The 21,819-nt window shown below is 36.8% G+C and overlaps 1 protein-coding gene across 2 annotated transcripts; it reads left to right on the forward strand.

Moving 5' to 3' along the window:
- Positions 1–3,628: 3,628 nt before the first annotated feature.
- Positions 3,629–21,191, forward strand: LOC128863287 (sarcoplasmic calcium-binding protein, alpha chain). 2 transcript variants are annotated; one of them, XM_054102389.1, is made up of 6 exons: positions 3,629–3,732; positions 4,016–4,119; positions 15,637–15,803; positions 15,877–15,957; positions 20,173–20,325; positions 20,459–21,191. In XM_054102389.1, exons 2-6 carry the CDS (start codon positions 4,068–4,070, stop codon positions 20,573–20,575), a joined length of 570 nt encoding a protein of 189 aa, XP_053958364.1. In that variant the 5' UTR covers positions 3,629–3,732; positions 4,016–4,067; the 3' UTR covers positions 20,576–21,191. The 2 variants fall into 2 exon arrangements, with proteins under 2 accessions (XP_053958364.1, XP_053958365.1); XM_054102390.1 differs by having other exon boundaries at positions 3,723–3,753.
- Positions 21,192–21,819: the final 628 nt, after the last annotated feature.

Here is a 21,819-nt window from a genome sequence, read left to right on the forward strand (position 1 = left end):
TGTTTGAACCACATGAGTATCCATTGTAAGTTGTTGATAAATGCTATATTAATGAAAGAGGACTTTTCTTTTCTCTGGGTAACTAAGGACTCCAGATATAGACCAATTGGGAACTCGCCTTTAGGTTAAGAGATTGCATTCTTATGTACTACAACCAGTTAAAATGTTTTTAAAAATTCAGATCCGTTATCTACATATATTTCTCGAACTTTACGGATTCAAGGTCAAATATACCATAGAGCTGGGTCTTTGCTACCATTCCCAGATGGTGACCATCAATTTTTGCAAATATATTTTATTGGTGATGAGAATCGTGAATTAGATCAGCGCTGTGCAATTTCGACGAATACGAAAAGATCAATCGTGAATGAATTGCAAACAATGTTCCATCAACACAATGAATTGGTGAAATTGTTCAAAGTGGCACTCGATCTGATGCCCACCGTTGGCCACAAAATCATAATAAAAGCCGATAAAACACAAATTGGGAGCACGCCAGACGATTCAATGTACCAACGATTGATGAAGTAGCTATTGTTGTGGTTGGTGAACAGTTTCAGCCACGAGATATTGTTTTGTATCGTAGAAATGAGCAACAACGTATTTCAGAACTCAATCGCTGTTATGATGCATTGCAATACCCCATTTTGTTTTAGAGAGGGGACGATGGCTATCATATCAACATACCAATGAGAAATCCAACAACTGGTACATACACATTTTATTTTTGTTTAAATATGATTTTTAAATAATTTTCATACGCTAATTAATTTTTGCATCGCAGGTCAAAAATCAACGAAAACCGTCAGTGCGATGAATTTTTATTCGTATCGATTAATGATTCGCCCTCAAGAAAACAATTTTATTTTGCGATGCAATCAACTTTCGCATAAATTTTTTATCGAATTGCAAGTGATTTTGGACGCAAATATAATAAAAAATTGAATGCTCCAGGAGGAACTGGAAAAGCATTTTTAACTTTATTTATTTTAGCATAATTTATTTAGCGTAAAAAATTGAAATGGAAATTAAAGAATCAAAGTTTAATTACAAGTTTTTATCGGCTCTTTCACCTTACCTGTATATATGTAGGTGACCACCACAATCAAATTTTAAAAAAGTACAGAAAAGGTTATTGTGACATCTTTAGAAACTATGTTGAATGAAAAAAAACAACTAATTCAACTGTTTAAACATTTTACGAGTTCTATAAAGAGAACTTAATATGAAAAATTTCTTGCGATATAAAAAAACATTTTATGTATGGTGGTGCGAAGCCCACTGGGAAATGCTAGTTGTTTATAAAAAAATATATATACTTATCGGTGAGAAAAAATCTTCGATTAATTACTGATGAATTACTAAAAAATATATTTAAGAAGCTCGTGTTTAAATCTTAGACTAATTGGTTTAGCCGTTTTCGAGTAATGTTGGTTACCGACTTTTAAAACACCATTTTGAGAAACCGCGTTTAAAGTTTGAAAAGCACTGAATTTAAGTCTGAAACGCTTTTTCAAATTTGCGTGTAACTTCGAAAATATTCACCCGAACGATATTAAATATTCTGTGCGTATTCTTAAATATATGTATGTACATTAAGAAAATAAAATAAAAGAAAAATCGATTTTTTGAAAATTCTATTTGTATATAATCCCATAAGGCATATCAAAAGCTTTTGCTATTCCAAAAGCAGTCCGTTTAAAGATGGCCTAACACGGATACCAGCAAAATAACTAAACAAACGTGGCCCAATTTCAAGAAATTAAGAACTGTCGAGTTGTCAAGAAAGCCACGTGCAGACATATTCAGAATTAAGTCAACAATAACCGGCTTAAACAAAAATAGCCTACCCTGTAAGAAATCAAAAATAGATTAACGAAACTAACGCAAGACTCTGAGTCTTGTCGCGGCCTTATGCTCCCGTGAGGAGTGAACAAGGAAAAAACAACCGACTACTGGTCTGTGGAAGACCATGCCAGGAAGATGGGGTGGCCGTACAGATGCAGAAGCTGCAATGTAGAAAAATCTAAAGAAACAGTTTTTCACTATCTGTGTGAGTGTCCAAGCCTTGTTCAAGTATGCGTGGTGGCAGGAAATGGTGGGGGACTTCTCGATGGTCAACTTGAAAGATATTACAGAAAAGAAAAAATACGACATAGGCAGATTCATAGTCAAATCAAGATCGACTAATAAAAAGTAGTGTTTCAACGAGTGGTGTATCAAAATGACATTTTTTCTGTTAATTGGGTGTGGACTGTGTCAGTCAGACAACACCTCCACCACTATGACCAAAACCGGACAATAACTTTTAAACGATTTTTATAAATATCTCGACTCAACTTAGCCGCTTAGCGGTTCCAAATAAATTCATAAACTTCTACTGACATGCTTACAACACCTCACCAAAAATGCAATCTAATCATTGAAAGGGTTGAACTGTTTCGGAATTTATGTACATATTACAAATTACACACCCATTTACACGACATATGTACATCTGTGCAATTATTTGAGATTTTCATTCAAGCATTCAATTTCACTATGAAATATTTTTCGTGAATTGAATTATTCCTGTTTTTGCTTTGTGGATCTCATTTTCCAAAAACAAAAAAAAAAAAAAAACAAGAAAACAAACAGAATTAACGCCCATGGGAGTTTATTCTAATTTCGTTGGAAATTAACGATCGTGGGCGTTCACTGCTTGCTCGTACAATTAAGAGTACATCCAAGTTCACTAGCAACGCGCCAGTGGATTTCCCTGCAGGTGTGTGGCAGAAAATATGTTATAATATAATTTTTATGAATTCAAGTGTTCGCCTTAGTGAAAATTATGTTCACAAAGTTATTGAGCCATATTAGCGGAAAAACTATTGGCACGTTTCTTTTCCGTTTCCGTCAAAGCCAATATGCACCATGGCACACGCACAGATACAAGTTTTTGTATGCATGTATGTATGTGCAGTTATATGCTGTGAGAATTATTGAGCGAATAAATATGAATATGCTGCATTTTTGGCAGGTGGTTTTTATACAAGTTTTTTTATAACTTTTTTGTTGTTGTTGCAATATTTTACGTTGCAGTTACACATGTGTTCAATGTCTTCGTACTAAAAAAAAGGAATAAAAATACAGCAACAACCAACCTGCATATTCAAGTTTGCATCTTAACAGTGTCTCGATAAAATTTCCCAAATGTTAAAAGGCACACATCCCTATGCACAAACAAGTGCACGTGTGCATACAGGTATCGCTGTTAGAATGGGAAACATTCGTTAAGAAATCCGTACCCATACATAAATACATACATACATACATCGTTTGTTTGTTTGTTTTGCATTTTTGCGCAAATTTATTTGGCCGGCTGACCAGACGCACAGCAGCTTCGCTCAACGAAACAGGCAACATACCAACAACAACAGCAACAGAAGTACACCACTGCCACACACGACCCTGAATCTCGACATCTGAATCTCTAGCCACATTCGGGTGTATTTAGTGTGGGGCAGTCATATGTAAATGTAACAATTGGCTACAATAATACAATAGCAACAACACCAATCGAATGTTTACAAACATTTTGTGAATTTGTTGTTTCTATGCATTCCCATCAGCAAAAATGTTTTAATGTTGTATTAAAATGTACCTTAGGAAAATTCGTATTGTTGTTCATACTTTGAAGCTCACTTGATAGTCACCATACATTCAGTCGATCAGAAGCGAAACGGCACTCAGGTAGAGCGCGAGAATAAAAAAGTGAATTAATTAATTTGAAAAAAAGGAGATAATATAATTTTATTGCAAATTTTCTTGAATAAAGTTTATTGAATTACTTTGAATTGCAATTGATTTTGAATATAAATTTTTAAGTATTTGAGTGAAATGCATGCAAATTAAATAAAGAAAAAAACTGAAAAAAAAATTTTAATAATTTTCAATATTTGTGTTTTCAAATTTTCAGTGTTAATAATCATTGTTAATGAAAAATAATTTTATATTCTGTTGCTACTCATTTTAGATTGTGTGTGATTTAAAAAAAAAAAACAAAAAACAACGACAAAAATCACAAAATGGCATACTCCTGGGATAACCGTGTTGACTTTGTTGTTCGGTATATGTATGGTAAGTTCATACATATGTACATATGTATAAATATACACATAGTTAGTACCCTGATGACAAAAATATACTAAGTAATTCCGCACTGGTACGCATTTAGTGTCTTTAAAATCAGCACTAGCTCGCGTTCTCGTGTTTTTCGCTATGAACAACTGATGCATTCTTCACAGTGATGTCCTAGAAAGTGGCAATTGCCCGGCGCTGCATTACTTTTTTGATAATTCGGAATTGGTAAAAGTTATATTTAAAAGTAATCAATTTGCAAAAAAAAAAACTAATTGCTCGCCTTTCCGCCGTTGTTGGTAATAACGAAATGGATAAGAGCGTTGGAGTAATATTTAGCAACGACCTGTGAGTCAACTATTCGACCTTCCCAGGATGGCTACGAAAGCATAGGTGCCATGACGTGAATGAATAAGCGCACCGGGAGCGAAATAGGACTCTTCACTTATATTCTAAATTCCTTGGGTGTTAAGCATACGACCTTCATAGACTGCATACGGGAACATAAGGGCCATGACAGGAATAAATAAATGAACTCTCAGCGAAACGCTACTCTACAAATGGTATTTGAAATTCCCTGAGAGTCAAGCAAAGGGTTGTCATAGGCTGGGTACGAGAACATAAGAGCCACGACGTGAACGAATTAACAGACCGTAAGCCAAATACGACTTTATAATGTCATTTTATATTCTTTGGGAGTATAAGGTCTTTCTGGTCTAGGCCATGAGATCTATGGCGGCAAGGAACAATCAGCCCGTCAAACTAAATGGGCTCTTTATTTTTATTTCACTTTTCATTGGGATATGGTCCACTGATTCTTGTCGTTTCTGCGACCAATCCCAGGATACTCTAATCTACCTTCTCTTTGAATGCGTAGCTCTAGTGCGGAGAAGGTTGAGACATCTCGACCATTTGCATCAGAAGAAAGGCTTAAGTTTAATAAGCAACCTGAGTCTGGATGAAGTATTGTGTTGAATAGAGTGTACAAAAGGCTATGAGGTCGAAGCGCAAACTCCAAATAAACCTGATTCTAATTTAAATTTTCCAATTTAAGATTTTCGGAACCCCTCTGTAGCCTTCCCAAGGCTCACGTAAGGTAGACAACTAGCTTCCCCCAGCTGCTAGTTGTCTAAATCAAATACAGGCTATAGTTTATCTTCCTCATGACTGGTTGTAAAAAATCAGACTGCGCGATTTTTGTGGTGCACTATACGAAATTGTGCCGTCTTCGCTCTTACCTTAATAAACGAGGAGGTTAGACAAGAGACACTTTAAGTAGAGCGTATCTTGCCACAAATAGAGGCATACAATAAGGACGCCTCAAGTTATAAAGACATATATGGCCGAGACATGTTTGGCCGAACTCTTCATTCCATTCGTGGTGTGCGTCTTGATGTTGTTCTACAAAGAGAGAGACGTAAAGTTTTATGCCGTCTTCGAATGACAAATGGTTCTTTGTGAAAGGGCTTTTTTATGCAAAAAGTACACTCAGAGGTTTGACATTGCGTACTGAGAGGTGATCGTTGTTAGAAAGAACCTTTTGCCTTTAATTTAATGTTTTCTGCCCACTGTTACATGTTTCGAACCCGAAGCAGCCGAATGGCAGTCACGCACAACCCATTCGGCTACGGCGGCCAATATTCTCTAAGTTAGTTAACCCTAAAAACATATAAAATGAATAGAATGAACATATTGAGGCATAAAAAAGAATTTCTTAATATAGCCACAGAGAATATGCGAACTGTTACTGGGTACCATATGACATACTGCGGTTTCCGCTAACCCTTCAGTAAGCTGAATTTCTCAGCTACAAGCGTCCGTCGTTTTTGCGTGCTGAGTGACAAAATGCCCGAACGCGTTCTCTCTGAATTCAGCGCTCTCGGGTATTTTAACCGAAATAAGGCGTATTAAGTTCGTTTAAGTAATTGGACTTATCAAAATCCTCTACACAGCCAACCACTATATTTATAAAAAAAAATTGCCATGAAATTTTTGCGGGTTATTGATAGATTTATAACTTTGTTTGAACCTACTAGGTGACGCTGGAACCGGGATATTTTGAATGCTCCTATGAATGAAATATTTTCGCAGCAAATACGAAACTAGCTAGGTGATACTGGCGCTTATTTATTTCAAGAAATCGCTCCTAGAGCCTTCTTCGGACATTTTAAGGATATTCATCTACGCTAGTTTGGTGAGAGAAAATATGTAGCTTTGTTGAAAATGGTGACTGATAACCAAGGACAATCAGCAACCTTCTCGGAGGCAGCAATTCTCCACGACTTTGCGATGGTATCAGACTGCTGGTTTAAAAAAAACTACCTTAGCCGAATGTGTTGCTGCCGAACTACGATTCGGGAGTGCGTAGGGTCGAATCTTCGTGAATGAAACTCAAAGTGATAGAAAACGATTTTTCTAATAGCGGTCGCGCCTCGGTAGGCGATGGCAAACTTCTGAGTATATTTCTACCAAAAAAAGCTCCTCATAAAAAGTATCTGTTATTCGGAGTCAGCTTAATACCTCCTCCATAGGAGTAGGAGCTCGGCCAAACACCCAAAAAGGGTGTAAGCGATAAATTATATGTATAAGTTTAATGTAAAATCAAAGTTAACATCTATAACAAAATTGGATTTAGAGGAGTCTGTGTGCTGTTGCTACACATCCTAAGAATAGCAAAAAAACTGCAATTTCAAATCAAATATTTGTAGTTTCCGAGCGGCTCGAGTTTGGCATTATCATTAACAAAGCACAGGTACAGGCAAGTAGGTGCAATAAATTTTGATCATTCATGCCTCTCACGTGAAGAGTTGCATGTGGCGTACTCGCCAGTCGAAAATCTTCTGATTTATGGCATTCGACAACCTACAACATGTTTCCCTCTAATTGCGTCAGAAGCTGCTTTCGCGATCGCAAGGTGTGAGAAGTGCAGATTGCCCTTATTTCTCAGCTTCGATAGTCACAACTTGAGTGTGAGTGTGAGTGGCCACTCTGCAACCGTTACGAGATAGCCACGGAGTGTATTGGCATTGGACACTGCCAATTTTTTAGCCCGGGAATTTTACATGCATTGCTGCATTTCACTTCCTATTTACTAAACATCTGTAGTACATCATTTTCCACTAATTACTCGTTATTATGGTAGGGTACAGTATTAGGTTCCAAAGGCTGAATACGTTTACTAACACCTGTAAATGTTCATACATACATACACACATATGTATGTACGCATACTCGCATGCCGGCAGGTACAATTACATTGAAACGAATTGGCGAAAATTTATGTGGTGATATAAATATTGATTCGAAATTAATGTTCTTCGCTAGTGTAAGCAATTTTCATCGAAATAGCTACGAATTTGTGTATTTAAATTTTCGTATAGTACAAGGAAGTAGTAAATAAGAAGTAAATAAATTTTCAATACTATTTAGTTATTCGAGCTCTTGCCACTTTTGCGATTAATTCGGATTCGCTTTGATGCGTATAAAAAAATAAAAAAAAAATTAAGACATTCCAAAGTTTGGCGGAACATTCGCTTCACAATGCTTTTAACATGAATTCGAGAAGAGTAAATTATATGCTTAGTCGTGTGAGAAATTTATATACTATTTTCACTTGAGCTGAATTGTAAAGGAATTTACTATTTGATATTAAAGGTTAAATTATAAAGGACAAGTTGTAAAGTATAGAAATTAATAACACAGAATGAATATAGAAAGCAATAATGACAATAAACATTCACACTTGGCGCTTAAGCGCTCCATTGGGGGTTTGAGCGAGTTCCTCCTTTTATCATATTTAGAGTGCACGTCTTGATGATTGTCCATTAATGGAGGGACTCATCGCTTAATGTCGCTTACTTTACTGACATTTCTTTCTTACTTAATAACCAATTTGGTCCAAAAAAGGGGTAACCCCTTCGCCATCGACCGCCAATTTTCGTCTCAAATACCTTCTTGGCCGGAGCAGTTCCTTCCATACGGACGACATGACCTAGCCACATTAGTCGCTGCAGAGTGACTCGTTTGACTGTGTCAATATCTCCGAAAATGCGGTAACCATCATCTTCGCGAGTAGGACAAAAAATTTTGGGAAGTACTTTCCACTCGAAAACTCTAAGACCGATGGCTTCTGATTGTTTGGACAGTCAAAGTGCGATAGAGAAACATCGGAAAGATGAGCGTCTTGTAGAGTGTTGTTTTCGCTCGTCCAGAGAGAACTTTTCTACTCAATTGTGAGCTTAGCTCAAAGTAGCACCTGACGGCAAGAGTTATCCTTCGTTCCGGTGAGTTGTCCTCCATTTAAATGGACACTCTTAGAGCAGCTTTATCTTTTTCATTGAACCTCTCGCAAGTGCACCTTTCAAAACAGTTCTAACTTAAGTCAATTACTATCCAAATTGGTAAAAAGAAATATGTAGTTAACTCCGTTTAGTTGTCGACCCTTTGAGAGCGTATCTTATTTAAATTTTTGTTCGTAGAATAGCTCAAAATTGTTTATCGAACTTAATACAAATGTTTCCCTTCTTGAAAGCCTCTCAGTAAACTGACCAAATCATTTTGCACTATTGTGACTCAACATACACCTTTTTTGGGTGTTTGGCCGAGCTCCTCCTCAAATTTGTGGGGTGTCTGATTATTTTTCCACAAATGAAGGGACCTATAGTTTCAAGCCGACTCCGAACTGCAGATAGTTGTTTGTGAGGAGCTTCTCCATGGCAGAAATACACTCGGATATTTGTCATTGTCTGCCGCATGTATATTAAATCACATATCATCCTTACAGTCGCCTCAGCTACGCTGTCGGCAATGCTTCAACCGACTAGTCCAATATATGCGACCCTATTCCGTGATTAGCGTTGCGAATGTTAGTCTCAAGCTCGTCTAGAGTAGATGGCTTGATAGTGTAGATTAACGATTGACGTAGCTTCAGGGAAAAGAAGCTCGCGAGTCGCATGATTCTTTCGGCCAATTGATGAACGCTCGCCGTGAGATCAGCCCTGATGGGCTGGTCTTCTACATTTTCAAGCATTACTTCACTTGTGCGACATGCAGCGCCGTCTTGTTGGAACTATCTTGCGGATATATTGATGTTGTCAAGCTCTGGTTACAGAAAATCAATTACTTTCACTCAGTGATGGTAAATGTAGGGAAAATTCCCTACATGTAGGGATTTTTGTCGAAAAATGTGGGTGTAGGGAAAGGAAGGACAGATTTTTTTAAATTCTGTAAATGTAGGGAATTTCCAAGAAGGACAGAAAAAATTTTAAAATAGCGGGGTAAAATTAAAAAAGTTCATTTAAAATAAAAATCCGCAGTAAGATTTCATGGCAGACTTATTTTCCTCTTGGCTGCATACTTTTAAAAGCGTTAATACATTGCCTTTTTTACTTCGTTAACGCTAGCACGATTTTTTCTTTGCGCGAAAATTGTTAGTTGTCCCACGTTTTCTGGTGCTTTTCACTTTTGAAGTAAGTTTGCAATTATTTTAGTTTTAGCTTTTTTTATATTTAAAATGCATATATTTTACAGAAATGAGCTCTTCGACTGAATCTTCGGAGGAACACCAGGAAAAACAATGCAAGTATCGGAAACAAAAGTTCAATAATAAGTGGCTTGAGGACGAAATTTTAGTGGCTAGTTTGAAGCTGTGGCTAACGATCCATTCAAATGCAAATGCACTGCGTGCGACAAAGTTTTGAGCTGTGGCAAGTCTGATTTACAGAAGCACGCCGAAACAAAAATGCACCAAAAAATACTAAGGCAATTAAAAAGACATCTAAAATAGAAATTTCGAAATAAGACTTAGTATGTTCTTCGCTGAGCATAATGTTGCGCTGCAAGTGGTGGACCATTTAATCCCACTCTTAAAAGAAATCGTGCCCGATTTTGAAATAATAAAAAAATCTGAGCTTGGAAGAAAGAAGGCACCAGCATAATAAAAAATGAATTGTCAAAAGAAGAAAAATACAATTTAGTTAAAAAATTAAAAGTAAACAAATTTTCCATAATGATCGAAGAGAGCACAGACATCGCACTCAATAAGCGTATGTGTCTCATGGTGAGATTTTTCGACGAGGAAAGCGAGCGGCTTGTGGTTAAGCTGATGGATCTAATTCCAATAAGAACTGATTGCACTGCAGAAGCTCTGTACGGAATTTTTAAAAATCTTAAGCAAACAATTCAATTTTGACGTTGCATTATAGTGTAAACACAGGAGAAAAAATTGTAGGGAATTTCGTAGGGAAAATTTGTTGTAAGCGTAGGGAAAAGTAGGGAATTTTTTTGGGCTGTGTAGGGATTTTTCAAAAAACCATTTACCATCACTGCTTTCACTCTATACCTAAGGCCATTGACAGCAACAGTGTATTCTTCCGCATTTCAAAAGACACAAAGATTTGCTAATTATACTATGCCATAAACCACACCAAATAGTCAATCAATGTAATTGTATTGATGCTTGAAATGTGTTCGCTTCAATAACAGCAATTTTGCTTGCTGACATACATAAATTGTTGCTGAGCTAAAAAGTTGCATTGCCCGAAGAGTTAATTTTTTGGCCAAAATGAGAATCTTTGATCAATATTTCCAGTGCCCAATTAATGAGCTTGCGGCGTCGTCTATGATCGTTCGGCTTCAATTCTTCGGTCAGCACGATCTCAGACTCGTACTAATGCAGGCGTTTGCCAGAATCTTGGCATTTCTTCCTCTTATTTGAGGTGTGCATCTTAATGTTGTTCTACAAATGGACCCACAGTTTTAAGCCGACTCCTAACGGCAAATGGTTTTTATGAGGAGCTTTTTCATAGCAAAAATACACTCGGAGGCTTACCATGCTTGTCGAGGGGCGAGCACTATTAGAAAAAAACTGTTTCTATTATTTGTCAGTCACGCACCAACCCATTCGGCTGTGGCCACCACATATAGAAGACCACTAGGGGAAGACTAGCGCAAGTGAGCTAATCTGAACACTATGATACAAGAATATTTTATTTTCTTTGGCCAGCACTAAATGAACAGGAAACTTGCTGATTCTCTTAAAAAAGAATCTACAGTAGGGCCCTGAAACCGCCAATTTTGAATCTCCTCATAGAGAAAAAAGGCAAATGCTGACTTGAACTCGGTATTCAGTACATATATATCTTCTATTGGACCCTGTAGCAGCTGTAAAGATGGGAAGGAGGTAGAGTACATTCAACACTTTTTTCTGTGGGAATGCCCGTCACTTAAAAAAATGCGGGAACACCTGTCCTGGATAGTTTCGCTGCAGGAATTGATTAAGTACGTAAGCCAAAAGAACGAGGTGCCTTGTAGTTATAGGATTAAGGAAATTTTTCATGCACATTGAAGTGGGTCTTTGAGATCACCAAGTGAATACTTGAAGTGAAGCGCAGCATGTTTAACCTTACCTAACTTTGATGACGCGCTGCCTGTATTCTTTGCTTGATTTAGATGATTTATTAATATTATCTTTCGTATATACATACATTTATGTTGAATTGTAACTTTTTTTAGAAAACATAGAGACGTAAACCCTATTTTCCCCTCGATTTTTTAGAATTTTATTTAAATATGATAAGATCCGTATTTTTTGTGCTCACGGAAAGATTTTCAATTTAGTCCACCCCTCCATTTGTACACTCAGTTAATTTGCGAAATGTGTGTGACCATATAAATTGGCAAACCATTTATTTGCATACAAGCCCCACACACACACATTGTACCGAAACATATGTATGTGTGCGTGCATGTACTCATATTATATTTAATACTAAGTACGACAATTCGTTTCACTAAGATTTTTTATGCACTGGGAAATAGATAAATACAACTTATATTATGTATTTAAAATTAATTTAATCAAAAGTAATAGAGCATATAAATTTCTGGGCGTGCAGTCGGACAGCTTTTGGTGCGGTTCGTTCTACAAATACTTTTGGCGGGCGAAAGCTTTTACACTCTATACATATGTACACACATACATTTGGATGTGTAGCAAGTACTCATTTATATAAACATAGAAATGTGCTAATGTGTGTGTGCATGTGTGCGCGTTTGAATTACCTAGATTTACAGCTAGTAACGGTAAAATAGCAGACAGACAGACAACTGTCCCAGTCCCTGTGAAAAAGCCCAAGCTTTTACCAAAATATACAGTTCCTTTAAAGGTTGAAAGAATTTTAGAAGATAAAAAAATTTAATATATTGTAATATATTCGTAAACTATTAGACTATTTATCCTTGGTCCCTTGATTAAAAGTGATACAATCATGCCCGCCTCAGAGAATCTCACAATTCTTTTGATTAAAAACTATTCACAGGTCGCAATCGACTGCGTTTGCATCTGCGCCGGATAGGCCTGTTTACTGAGACAGACTGCCGACTACGTCTGTAGGACGATAAGACACATTTTCCATGAAAAACTGACTATTGCTGGATCTAGATGAATATTTTTTAAGAAAACTATAGCAAATTTTATGACTGTTAGGAATATGGTTTTTGGCATCTTAGCATAAGAGTGTTTGAAGGTGTCTTGGGTTGTGGGAATAGAAGTCCTTGGTGTCTTATTCTTAGCTGTCGGAAGTATGAATGTGCCTTGGATATTGACTTTGGTGTCTTATCCTTAGCTTTCGGCAGTCTGAATGCGCCTTCGATATTACGAATAGACGCCTTGGGTGTCTTATTCTTCAGTTTTGGGGACATTTTATCAGTCTGGGATATTTTATCGTTAGCTTTCGGTAGTCTGAAGGTGCTTGGATATTAATAATAGAGATTCTTAGTAGCTTAGCTTTAGTATTGGTGGCCTGAAAGTGTCTTAGGTGTAGGTGGTTAGTCACCTGTGCTCCTGTGATACTCAAATATCTTAGTTTGATCTTTTGATTTGTCTGTTCAGCAGATTTATACTCGTTTTATCTCTGCTGTAATGAGAAAAAGCTGAAATGACGAGATTTACAAGTAATCGAAGGTTTTTCTCTGAACCAAACTCTTACTCGCCTTTAGACGCTTACTACTGATTGGCCGAGCTCTTTATAGGCATCCAATAATAATCCTAACCTTTGCTTCACTAATGCAGACTAGAAGTTTGTAGTCCGAAAGCAGTAGTTTGCTTGGTATTCTAAGATATGATCAAAAATTCGTAAGTATGAATGGACTTGTCGTTGTTGGTGTGACAGTTCATCAAGCCCTGCCACGAAGTAGTCACCGATCATCGTCATTATCTATCTCATCTAACGGTAGACCCAGAAACATGCTGTTTCCGCGGATTGGGTCCAAAGTAGAGGAGTGTTATGGAGGTGGGTTCCAGGGGACATGTGAATAGGTACTAATCACCTGCATGATACATTCACATGCCGGACATATATTGTGCATGTCGGCGTCGATTCTGGACAGGCAGGAGTTTAACCTGCTACAATATCCACAACGTGATTGTGTCAAAACCAAAAAAGAAGAAAAAAAAACGCGGGTATATATGAATTGACTTCTTCTACATCTCTGGTAAAAGGAGTTCCGAAGATTTAATGGAAATATTGTGAAGGGTTCTAAAGTTTTCTAGGAATCTCAATGACATGAATTAGGCGCTCAGAAATAAAGTAAAGAAGTAGGTAGGTTAGGCTTCAGCGACTTTCACTCGCCATGAGGTTATAGAAGACTCTATTCTGATTCCAGTTATTTGGACCCAAGTTTTCCTCTCTACTAATAATTCCGAGCGTGGTAGGGCCATTTCGACATTGACATAAAGTCAGTATCATATCTCTACGGAAGGAATGAATTGCTTTACGCTTGAGCAGCGTTGGGAATTATATTATATGCATAATCAGAGAATGGCTGTTTGGTGCGAATTTTGGAGTCGTGGCATCATTGGTCCACTTTTCTTTGAAAGTGCTGCGATAATCGCTATTTTGGTCAACTATGAATGCTATAGAGGCATGGTAAGCGACTTTTTGGGGACGGAAATTGAAGACATTTGATTACAGAATTTTTGGTCAGAAACTGAAGACATTTCAGCAGAAGAATAGCGCACCATGCAACACAGCCCATGCCATAATCGATCTTTTGCGCGCCAAGCTCGGAAATCGTGTTATCAGCGATTCCCAATTTGACGCCTCCGAGCTGTGATTTGCCGCTGTTAGATTTTTTTGTAGAGTTTCATGAAGGGCCGTGTTATAGGAACAATCCATTAACGATTCGTGTACTTAAAGCTTGATATTCGCCCTAAGCACTCGAATCGTTTGACAGATAAAGATTTGTGAGATAGGGCCAGAAACCGTCACCAAGATCTTAAAAGACTAGGGCTCCTTCGAATAAATCAAATATATGATTTTTTTTTACCCTTCAATGGTGTCAAGCTTTGGAAGTGGTTTCGGTTGGACAGTTCTGTACCACGTTTCTCAAACTAGTTTGCTGGTACCATTGCAAATATTAGTTACTAGGAGTCCAGCCATTCAACCTAAGCTGCTAATTGGCAGGAATACTTCTTGAGATGATCCGAGTGCCAAATGCTAATCTAAACTGTGGCCATAGAAAATCACTGCGGTACCCAAGAAAGATTTCCTCAGTTCTATCCCTACATATTCTTAAATCAATACTGGACTAAGCATAACATAAACCACAACCTCAAAGAAGTGGTTCTTTGGAAACCATTCATTGAGTTTTGGTGATGCCCTGTTGGTGTTCAGATTGGATTACATTTTTAATTGCAGTTCTGGAATTATGCTTTACTTGCATAAATTGAAAACCTAGGGAGCTTGTATGCTTTGACTGTATTCCTCAAGTACTGCCTGAGACTGTTTCCTCACGCCCTCATATGCTACTCATTTCCCGGAATTCTGTTACCACAGGCCTAGAACAGACTGATGCAGTGCTATTAAAAAGATTCTAAAGATCTTCGAGGTTCGTTAGATATTTCAGGTTGATAGTTATGTATTTTACTGTCAACAAAAAAGGCGAATTTTGAAGGAGTGAGTGGCATATTGCTTCGCCGCTATGCCAACTTCATAGATCTCTTCTTGGTAATCATAAAACATGGGTGTCGATCAAGATTTTTTACAGCTGGTTTGACAGTTAATCCCACCGAGAGTGGAGCATTTCTGAAAAACCAAATTAAATAAAACTCGGAATTAGATATAAGAAGGTTCTTTGGGTCAAATGCATAAAAATTGAATGCCAAAAAGATTGATTGTAACTGATATTCCCATTTAGGGGAACTATCATTCATATATTTTTATTTAATTTCAGCTAAAACAACTCACAAACGAAATTAGAAAATATGATAAGAGAATTGTTTTATATATGAAATTACATAATATACTTTTAATAGTTAGGAGAGCCAATAATGAAAAATGTTGATTATTTTTACTACCAAAAATTTGATTTCTAAAAGACACGGCTATTTTATTTATAGTGTAAAATTTATAAAATGTGGCCCGAAATATTTAGAGTAAATACAGTGGCTGAATATTAATTTCATTAATCGTTTTCATCCAGTAAGTAATTAATTTTCAACATGTTTTTCCTTCTTAGATATCGACAACAATGGCTATCTGGATCAAAATGACTTCCAGTGCATGGCTGTACGGGCATGCGTTGTGGAGGGCAAAGGCGACTGCAGTGCTGCCCGCATTGCAGAATATCAAAAACTTATGAAGAACTTATGGGATGAAATCTCAGAAATCGCTGATGATGATAAAGTAAATAGAAAATACGTTAGATTGGATTTGATGAAAATGAAGCTAAAAATATTTTCTTTATTTGATGTATTAGGACGGTAAAATTTCTAATGCTGAATTCAAGGAAGCCGTGCGAAAAACTTGCGTAGGCAAGAAATACGAAGAATTCCCTCAGGTACGTAGTATGCGCAACTGCTTATCCAGCTGGAAATTGTGTTCTGTTGCTAGTAGTAAATTATAGGCCTCTTCGATTTGCCCAGCTTTAGCAAGTGCCGAATAGATGAAGCAACTGGTATAAATATATGTATGTTGGTAGCACTGGAAAAGAGCTGCCAAAATTTAGCACTTGATTTATAAGCACTTAATGAGTGTTAGTGAAACCGGTTTCACACAGGGATACATTTGACGCTTCAACTCGTTACTTGTGATGCTCGTACGCTGTCAACATCCTTTGTGTTCTAATTCTTGTCACTGTTGTATGTAACTATAGACTAAAAGCTAGCAATTGCAAGGTGTGTGAAAACGACGGGAACATCAAAAGAGAATTCAGAAAGTTGAAGCAAAAAAAGTCTCTGTATGAACGCGATATAATGAAACTCTCTTGGAAGAGAGTTGGCAGCATTGAAAATAGTGAGTTCTTCCAGTTTTATGAGGCATAGCCATATTCGCTAGCGGCGAATCTTGCTAGATAACTTGGTTGTTGTTTTCTCTCTCTCTCTCTCTCTTAGCTTCACAGTCTATGGAGGACCATAACTTCATCGGTAAGCCTCCTCCAATTCAATCTCTCTCTCCCCTAATTTCTCCAATTACATACGTCATCAAGCCATCGCTTTCTTTGTCGGCTTCTCTTTCTTCCTCCAATTGGGCGCAAAGTAAACAACCATTTTGGATTCTTTCGTTGGACATTCTTATGATGTGGCCAATCCATCTAATCCGCCGCGCTTTAATAAAACGTATTACATTTTCACCACCAATAAGGTTTTCAATGCGATAGCTTCTTTCAAATCGCTATAACTGGTTTCTTCTTCTTAATTGGCGCGATAACCGCTTACGCGATTTTGGCCGAGCTTAACAAAGCGCGCCAGTCGTTTCTTTCTCGTGCTAACCGGCGCCAATTGGACACACCAAGTGAAGCCAAGACCTTCTCCACCTGATCTTTCCAACGCAGAGGAGGCCTTCCTCTTCCTCTGCTACCACCAGCTGGTACCGCATCGAATACTTTCAAAGCCGGAGCGTTTGTATCCATTCGGACGACATGACCCAGCCAACGAAGCCGCTGGATCTTTATTCGCTGCGCTATGTCTATGTCGCCGTAAAGCTCATACAGCTCATCGTTCCATCGCCTGCGATATTCGCCGTTGCCAACGTGCAAAGGTCCAAAAATCTTACGCAGAATCTTTCTCTCGAACACTCCAAGCGTCGCTTCATCGGATGTTGTCATCGTCCACGCTTCTGCGCCATACGTTAGGACGGGCATGATGAGTGGTTCATATCATTAAATTTCAGTGTCTAGATTTCAGCACCATAAGTTGTTGCTTTCATATGCACATTTTTCCTCAAGTGATCAGAACCCAGAGATACTCGTAGCAAGGCGAGAAGTGGCAAATCGAAGCCGCCTTGCGTTGTGAAAAGTTATTACCATCTAAGTATACAACTCTTGCCTAGTTTATGTACAAGGTGGCACAAAATTAATCAAAATTAATCATCAAAAATTATAATTTTTGTAAATAGCGTCGTACATCAATCAAGGTCAAGATAAAAATTTCCACCACTCCAAAACCATTTTTGTAATTGGATATTCAAAAGCAGAATTGATTGATTATTATTATTGCACCACCTTATGCGCACAAGTTACTATTAAAGTTTTCTTATGAAGTTTGCTACCGATGACATGCCATAGATCATGTAAGCAGTTGAGAAAACTATTGTAGAACTCGCAAATTTTTCTCTGCTTGTCAAATTGGCTGATTTGTTAAGAGGAATGCATCCATGTAAATATAGCCCGCGGCAAAGCGATAGCACATCAACATTTGGAGCAGTTACGACTATTTTTTTTTTGAATGCTCATTCTTTTTTTTTAAGTATAGCTATGCTTTATGCTAAAATTTGAAAAATTCCACAAACTTCTCATCACAATTCTATGATTTTTAATTAAAATTTTAGCGATACCAAAAAAAAATCGCCTCCACATTTTGGAGAAAAAGTTTGACCTAAGGTACACTGTACATACCTTGAATAGGAACTGAAAAATATGTCCACTTGTGGGAAAAGTGTAAAAAAATTAATAATATGTTATGGGAGCGTTATCCACACAAGAGAAAAAAATTAAAAAATGCTTACCGATTTGCTGAATGTACTGAAAAAAGTCCGTTTATGGAAGGTGCCCGCTTAAGAGAGGTATCCGTTAAGAGAAAGTACACTGTACATATATGAGAGTCTAATACTAGAATTATTCACTTCGATCTTGTTAGTTTGGTGGTTTGTTAATGACAGCTTGGCTATATGTCACGCAAGTCACATCAATAAAGTGGCAGCAATTGAGCAGCTGATTTGACTTTTTTGAATTCTGTTGTTGTTTTGTTCTCTGAACTGTCTGAAAACTTTGTTTACCTTTTACGTTGTCATTGTTTAAGAAAGTCAAGCAGCAAGAAAATACACACCAATGTTGTTTTTGCTGTATTGATGTTGCCTTTACTTAAAATCTCGACACTCAATTGTTGTTTTTATAACAACTGTCAAATTTGATTGAATGCGATGGTAATATTTTAAGTGTGGCTATTGTCATGTTGTGTTATCGTCATTTTGAAATGTCGTTGTCAAACAAGCCAGTACGTTGTGCCCGCGTTCTTGAAAGAAGGACGGGGAAATTTTGCGTGTATCCTTTCTTGCGAAGAAGGAAAATGCACCGTTTGGAAAACTAAAATAGCAAAGATATTACCAATGTGAGCATCACAAAAAACATTAATTGACTGTCAAACCTGCAAAATGGCAGCTGATTGCTTCACAGATGTTGGCAATATAAGTGAAGTCCAAAGTAAGCAAGACTAAGCTAAAATAGAAATGACAGGAGCTTTGTTCTGATAACTGTGAGTTTATTTATTTAAGAAAGCCCCCTCTGGTCTCGATACACTGTTTTGCGTGACCTAAAAGCTTTTCGAAAGAGTGTTTCATGTCATTGACTGGAATGTCCTGCAGGATGTCGGTACAAGCCTTTTGGATGGCCTCTACGGACACAAAACGTTTTTTTTTCATGGCCAAATGCAATTTTCCGAATAGGTAGACATCACAGGGAGCCATATCAGGCGAATACAGTGAGTGATTAATGGTTAAAATGCGATTTCTAGTCAAAAAATCAGTCACAAGAGTGGATCGATGAGATGGTGCATTACCATGCAATAAACGGTATTCAGGGCGAATTCGACGAATGCGATGCAACAAACGCTTCAAAACGCCAAGATAGAAAATTCCATTGACGGTTTGGCCCGTTGACATGAACTTCTTCTGTACAATTCCCTTGGAATCATAAAATCAAATGAGCATCGACTTGATTTTTGACTTCTCCTAACGCGTTTTTTTGGGTCTGACCTTCCATTCGACACTTTGACTCTTAGTTTTAAGTTCATGTTGGAAACACCACGTTTAACTTGTGCGGAGCGAAACGTGCACCGACCTTTCGTAAGCCAGTTAAAATGCGATAAATCGATATTTTGGAGATATTCAATCGATTTCGGTTCATTCTTGATAAATTTACGAACAATTTCGATAGAGTTTTCGGTGATTATTGATTTTGGTCGGCCCGTACGTTCATTGTCATTTATGTCCTCCCAACCATCTCCGAAACGTGTAAACCACTCATGAACTCTGGCTCGAGATATACAATCATCGCCATAAACTTTTTTCGTCAATTCAAATGTTTCGGTAAACGTTTTACCGATTTTAAAACAAAATTTGATATTAGCTCTTTGTTCGAAACTCATTTTTGTACCGATGACACAAACATACTGACACTTTAGGTGCAATAACTTCGCTTTTACAGAGCCGAATGTCACCAAGCTTTCACTGGAAGTCAGGTAGGGATCTAATCCAACGTACTAACTCATTAAAAAGATGGCGCTATCAAAAGCATTCTTATGACGCCAGTCTTGTTTACTTTGGACTTCACCTTGTATATGACTTAAAATATTTCATGGCACATTCAATCAAGTTGTTGCAATATTTATATAGAAATCAATTGTTGCAATATTTTATATGAAAAAATTCTTCTCACCGTTAATATTTCCAGCTGGGTAGTTATGTATAGCTTCATTTAACTAAGTATGTATGCACATTTTTATACCTACACTAATTTCAATATTTATATATACTATTTACTTTAAAATTCCCTTAAAAGGCAATGAGGGCATTTATTGAAGCCAATTTCAAAATCCTTGACATCAATAGCGACGGTATTGTGGGTGTTGAAGAATACCGTTATAACTGCATTACCAGAATAGCTATCGATGACGTTGCCCCAATCGATAAAGCATTCGAGTCTTTACTAAATGTAAGTTTTGCAACTCATATTTCTTAACTCTAAATATTTTTTTATTAAATGTAAAAAAAAAAAAAAATTTATTAAGATACATTTTTTTAAATATAAAACAAAACTAACTAATTTTATTAATTAATTACAATAGGACGATGATAGGAAACGCGGTGGCCTGTCATTGGACCGTTACAAGGAACTGTATGCTCAATTCTTGGGCAACACTGCCGACAACCATCCAGCTGTTAACTTGTTCGGGCCCTTATAAACAAACAACTACTTAAATAAATAACTAAAAAAATATATTTTTTTGATTGTCTTCGCTGTTGTTCAACTATTGTCATTTAAGTGTCATTCATAATCACTTTTACATTGTATCTAAATATTTAATTAACTATGGCAAAAAGTGAATTTACGTTATGTACCCACGCACACCGAAAAGTATGTAGAATCGTTAAAAACAATACAATATATGTATATATGGAAAGCATTAAAATCTAATTTTTTTTGCTCTCCCATAAATGAAAAGAAAACCTTGACATATGTCTCTCTCTCTTAATCTTAAAAATAATAATGAAATGAAATATTTAAGGACTTTCTATACAGAATATACATTTATGAAAAAGAAAGAATATTTATCGCAAAAAATAAATAAATAAATAAAATATACATATATACACGTATATAATATACATATATTTTAACATTATTAGCACACATTACTATGTATTTTATATAAAATTTATTAAATGTTTGTATCAATAACGGCACACACTTCACATGTAAGTGTAAAAAACTATCAATTTTAAGTACACACTTTAACAAATTATGATGTTCCTTTATTTTATACAATAAAATATATAAATATCTTCGGATCAAGGCAATTGTGTTTGAATCTTTTATATTTTTTCTTAATTAACGCGTTAAGCGAGTTTAACAGAGCTGGCGTAACAGGCGTAAGTTGTACTTATCAAGTGAAGCCAAGTCCTTTTCCACTTAATATTTTCAATGTAAAGGAGTTATTTTCTCCTACAGTAGGTGCGGCAAGGAATACCTTGAGGGCTGTAGCGTTTGCTTCCATTCGTGCGACATGAGCTAGACAGCAGAGCCGCTGGATGTTTATTTGGTACATTGTATTTATTCTACTGTATTTGTGTCACTGTAAAGCTCTGATCTTGTCATCGTCCAAGCTTCCTTACCATAAAATAGGACATGTATGATGAGAGCCGTTTAAAATGTAGCCCCAAAGGGTTCCTACAATATCGTATGAGTTAAACCCTTCAAATTTATTCTTCTCTTTGGGATAATGTTAGTCTATGGTAATTCTGCCAATTATCTTGAAGAGTTAAACTCTGTCGTATGAGTTAAACCCTTTAGATCTATTTTTTTTTAGATATTTGGTAATGTTAGTCTATGGTAATTCTGCCAATTGTCTTGAAGAGCTGTAACTACAACATTTAACAAAAAAACCCAACAGGAGCCATACTTCAGACAAAGATATCGTACCGATTT

The sequence above is a fragment of the Anastrepha ludens genome, chromosome 5, assembly GCF_028408465.1.
Source record: "Anastrepha ludens isolate Willacy chromosome 5, idAnaLude1.1, whole genome shotgun sequence".
NCBI classification, from domain to species: Eukaryota; Metazoa; Arthropoda; class Insecta; order Diptera; family Tephritidae; genus Anastrepha; species Anastrepha ludens.